The 5,000-nt window shown below is 44.6% G+C and overlaps 1 protein-coding gene across 4 annotated transcripts in view; it reads left to right on the top strand.

Annotated features, from left to right (window-relative positions):
- rgs7b (regulator of G protein signaling 7b) overlaps nt 1–5,000 on the top strand; it is a 73,955-nt gene that overhangs the window by 26,004 nt on the left and 42,951 nt on the right. For all 4 annotated transcript variants that reach the window (XM_035533509.1, XM_035533511.1, XM_035533508.1 and 1 more), the window contains exon 3: nt 1,463–1,559. In XM_035533509.1, coding sequence (XP_035389402.1) covers nt 1,463–1,559 — 97 coding nt within the window. The remainder of the gene's footprint in view (nt 1–1,462; nt 1,560–5,000) is intronic.

Below are 5,000 nucleotides of genomic sequence, written 5' to 3'. Positions count from 1 at the left end.
TGCACGGACATGCACATGTACATGCTTGTGTGCATGTGTGATATGTGTGTGTCTGTGTGTGCGTGTGTGTGTGTGTGTGTGTGTGTGTTGGCTTCACTCACTTTAGCGATATATATATATTTCTTCTGTGTTTAAGGGAGAAAACACTACTCACAATATTGACATTTGTTTCTATAGTTGACTGTGCGCATCACTACTGTCTTGCTGACTCAGGGGTGTGTGTGTGTGTGTGTGTGTGTGTGTGTGTGTGTGTGTGTGTGTGTGTGTGTGTGTGTGTCAGGGGACGCTCCCCCCACGAGTCACGTGGTACGGGGGATCGCTCATGTTTGTAGCCACACGCCCGTGAAGGCACGCACCCGTGCGGGCTTAAGAGTTAATGTGTGTCTATTTAAACCAGTGTGTGCCTCAACCGTTGGTCATTGTTTGTTAGTGTCTGAATGTAATATCAGTAATTATGTTTGTCTAGCCTGTGTTAAATGTTAAAGTCGTTAGTGTTAAGTGTGTCTGTGTTCATCGTTAATGTTATTTGTGAGTGCCACCATCGTCTCTATGTTTTTGTATCATTAAATATTTCACTCCGTCGAGACGGTCTGTGCGTCCTACTCTACGCCCTTCGGCGCTCAGGCATTCGTTACAGTTTGTATGTGTGTGTGTTTGTGTGTGTGTGTGTCTGTGTTTTAGACACAGGGCTAGAATAATATGTATTCAATAGCACTCCAAGATGGCCTCCATCACTGTATTCTGTGTTTCAGCTGCCTTAGAGCGGTCTTGTTATCGTGCAGAAATGTGTTTATTGCTTGCATTGTTTCGTGCATGCTTGACTGACATCGCGTCACGGATGACAGCCCACCACTTGAAGCTCAACCCCAGTAAAACCGAGCTTCTGAACGTGCACCGAGACCCTGGCCAGCCTCACTGTAGCTTTGAGTACGCCCAGTATGCGATGTTCCTTACTACGCTTGTCAAAGTTTCACCTGTCTCACCCAGACAATGGAATTGTGGTATTGGTTTTGTCTTGGATGTGTACAAATATTACAGAATAAAAGTCACATCCCTAGAGAGCTGCCTCACGAACAGAGCACAGCGAGTGGGAAGGAGAGATGGTAGTTGAGTAGTTGTATCCGAGTGTTGTGTGGGCACTGGACCTGCAAGCAGGTCTTTAGCAGAGACTTTCTCCAACCGCGTGTCTAGCCCGGCCTTGGCGCGTGTTTAAGTGACTGGCGCGGCTCTTCCGGTGCGCTCTCTCCCTGCACAATACGCACTGATGAGCAGAACGTGTAGCTCCTGCCACGCGAGGCGAATGTGGGGACCCCACGAGTATGTATAATTACAGAGAGACGCCGGCCCGTGATTACACAGAATGGGAGCTTAATTAGAGAGTGTGTAATTATCCTGATTGTTAATGACGTGAAACTGTAAAACATTCAGTTCCATGTTGTTCTGCTCTCTTCTCTCTCTGCAGATGGAGGACATCATTGCCCGGATGCAGGATGAGAAGATCGGCATTCCCATTCGCACGGTGAAGAGTTTCCTGTCCAAGATCCCCAGTGTGTTTTCAGGTGAGTCTCAGTTCACCTCGCACATGCAGGCCCTGTCCGGAGTGTCCCTGCAAACCTCTCTTGATTTGTGACTGATCCTGTTAACCTTTCCATTAATGCTTTGCTTGCCAGTGTTTTTGACAAATAATTAGTGCTACTACACGACAATTAATTTGCTTTAAAAGCAGAACAAAAAATCTCTGGATATACGGATCATAACTGCAGTGTTATGTTAATGTACAGCAGTGATTTACTAGTAGAAACTGTGCACTGAGGATGTATCATATGAAGAATATATATAGAATATACTGACTTGAGAATAAATGCTTGCTCGACACATCGTGTCGGCTTGCTGAATTTGCCGGGTTTATAAGGCTGAGATACGATAACACCGTGTTTCTTATTGGGCTAGAAGCTCGCTAAGATATTTCACTTTAAACAAAGGTTCATTCTGTACCTGTTAAACAGACGGCTAATGGTCCAAACATTTTCAGATTCTGAATCATTTTCAAGACAAAGATTTAATTTGACTCAATATTTTGTGTCTTAATGTAATTTCATACTACACAGATTAGTTTGTCTCAAATCGTGAATCGTTTTTACGTTTCAGAGTCGCACGGCCCCTGTGAGACAGGAGTGATATTATAGAAGTGCGAAGGTGCCTCACTTAAACCCTTTTATGCAGGAGAAATGTGAGTTAGCATTCGCGCTGACCTGCGGATCCACTGAGTGTGCCGGCCCTGTAACACAAGCCTCCTCTAAACCCTCCAAATGGCACCCTGGCGTGTGGTGGGACAGCTAAACAATGGACGTTTCCGAGTGTCCGTTACTGTCATAGCAAAGACTAACATATTTCACACAAAGAAGTGCATATTTAATTATAGGAGATTAATGTTCCAAATGTCTCTAGCAAAAAGACAGATCAGCCTTTACAGCAAAGTGGTGTGTGTGTGTGTGAGCGTGCGTGTGTGTATGTGCGCGTGTGTGTAGGTGTGCATGTAGGTGTGTGTGTGTGTGTGTACGCGTGCGTGTGTGTGTGTGTGTGTGTGTGTGTGTGCGCGTGCGTGTGTGTGCGTGGTACGAGTGATCAGGCAGGAGAATGGACTGACTTCAACCCCATCAGCCCAAATCAGTCAACACTGATACGGTCTGATTGAGTCGTCAGTCGCTCTAATGTCACTTTAGCTCATGAACTAGCTCTCTCAAAGTTCTCTCAAAGAATTCAGATCTGTGTGTCTTAAGCAGACTTGGACCAAGCATTGGCATGGTGGAAAACACACAGAGTCTGGCACGGCACTGGGAGATTCTGTGCCCGGCTCTCGGCGTTGACTGTGTGAGAGAGGTGTTTTGGAGATCAGAAAGAAGCACAAGCTATGGGGCAACAGAGTCCAGTGAAGAAGAGAATACATTCATATTCTTCAGTACTTCTCTCTGACTACCCATCCTATGTGTGTGTGTCTGTGTGTGTGTGTGTGTCTGTCTCAGCCCCCCACCCAGGATGGGTGTCTCTCTCATCCACCAATGTGTGTGTCTCTCTCTCTCTCTGCCCCCCACCCCAGTATGTGCGTCTCTCTCTCTCTCTCTCTCTCTCTCACTCTCTCTCTGCCCCCACCCCAGTATGTGCGTCTCTGTCTCTCTCTCTCTCTCTCTCTCTCTCTCACTCTCTCTCTCTCTCTGCCCCCCACCCCAGTATGTGCGTCTCTCTCTCTGCCTGATGTCTGTGATTATGCAATGAAGTGCCTTATATAACCGTGTTCAGTAAATGACACACTAAAGGTTATTACAGCTCACTTTGATACTACTAGAAATGCTGGCAAGTTGTGGAGATTGTGTGTGTGTGTGTGTGTGTGTGTGTGTGTGTGTGTGTGTGTATGTATATAAATGCGTACATATGTATGAATGTATAAACAGTATGTGTTTGTGTGTGTATGGAGAAAACAACTGTCACTGTAAATGCGTGTGTGTGCGTGTGTGTGTGTCAGGAGCTGTAGTTATGCCTTTGTTTGTGTGACTGTGTGTGTGTGTCTCCACACCTGCAGTACAGAGAGGTGTAACTCATTACTCAAATGCTGAGAGTTCACCTAGGGTCACCTTGACCACCAACACTGAAGAAAAGCTCAGAAACTCAGACTTCTCTCCAGTCTAGAGACAGACGACCCACTAACATGGACCAGGGTTCCTGCAGAGGTCTTCTTTTCTCTCTGTGCTTCAGGCATCTGTAGGTAGGCACAGCTATGTGTGCTGGGTGTGAACTGAAGTCCTGAGAACTGAGATCTTTAGTCTAAGAAATGACAACCCCTTTTAACCATTAGAAGGTTACAGAAATGTGACCACTCCAGCAAAGCCTAAATACTGGGTAGATAATGTAGTCTGGAGTCAAATTAATTGATTTATTAAGTTAATACACAAACATTAACTACCCTTGTTCTGCTATTAGTGCAGGTAAGAAGGGTAGATTTGGTAGGAGGTCACCTAAGCACAATTCCAACACGGCTGCCTGGGAGCTTTCAAACTCTGAAAGAGCATTGTTAACAAGCCAGCTGTTACAGTGCTGACCCAGAATGCTTATCTAGCTATATATAACCTCATTTGCCAAGTCCGGGCGCTTTTAGGAGCGATCGTTAGACCAGCATAGCTGCACCTGAGTGTAATTTAGACCCTTCTCTGCTCTAATGCAGGGCTTGATGGGGTAATGAGCTGAATCAGGTGTGGGAACCAGACCAACACCAGACTGCAGAGTGCTTCAGAATGCCTGGAAAGTCCACCAGTCCTGGGTTAGAACAGAGGGGCAAGAAGTGATACCGCAACTCTTCAGCACAATATAACAATTATTGAAGTTTAATAAATAAAACAAAAGCCCAGAAGTCCAAATCTGACAGTTAGAGTGTCTCTGTAGACCAGAAGACCAAATAAAAAATGCATGAAGCAATATGATAAAGGAAGCACAGTTAAAATCTTCGATCTTGAAATGTAAACACACTTCGATACGAGCGGTCATTCATTAACAATGAGGCTTAGAGGTACTGGCACTGTTAATACTAAAATATTTTTCCTGTGTAAAATGTTTAGAGACTTGGAAAGAAGTTGCATTCACATGGGATAAAACCATATTTATTATATATATAAATAAATTTATTATATTAATAATCATATTTGTTACTAAATACAACCGAGAAGACTTTATATTCACATTAATGGAGGGTTGTAATTTCTGAAAATGGCTTTATAAATGAGAAGCCATAAACAACGTGGTTGAGACAGAGGCCGGATCACTCTGTCTGCTTGAGCAACGTCTCCCGGCACAGGGATGGAGTCTCTCCGCTCCTCTCGGCCCTGTACGACCTTGTATGTCACTTCCTTCCAGACAGTAAACCTGGTCATATTTAGTTATCTTTCATGTTTCATTCTTATCCTGAAGGGCTTTGTTGCTTTACTTTTAGACAGGCTAAGTCTAAACATTCA

Source organism: Electrophorus electricus, chromosome 14 (assembly GCF_013358815.1).
Source record: "Electrophorus electricus isolate fEleEle1 chromosome 14, fEleEle1.pri, whole genome shotgun sequence".
In the NCBI taxonomy this organism is placed as follows: domain Eukaryota; kingdom Metazoa; phylum Chordata; class Actinopteri; order Gymnotiformes; family Gymnotidae; genus Electrophorus; species Electrophorus electricus.
This window is presented reverse-complemented; position numbering and strand designations above follow the sequence as displayed.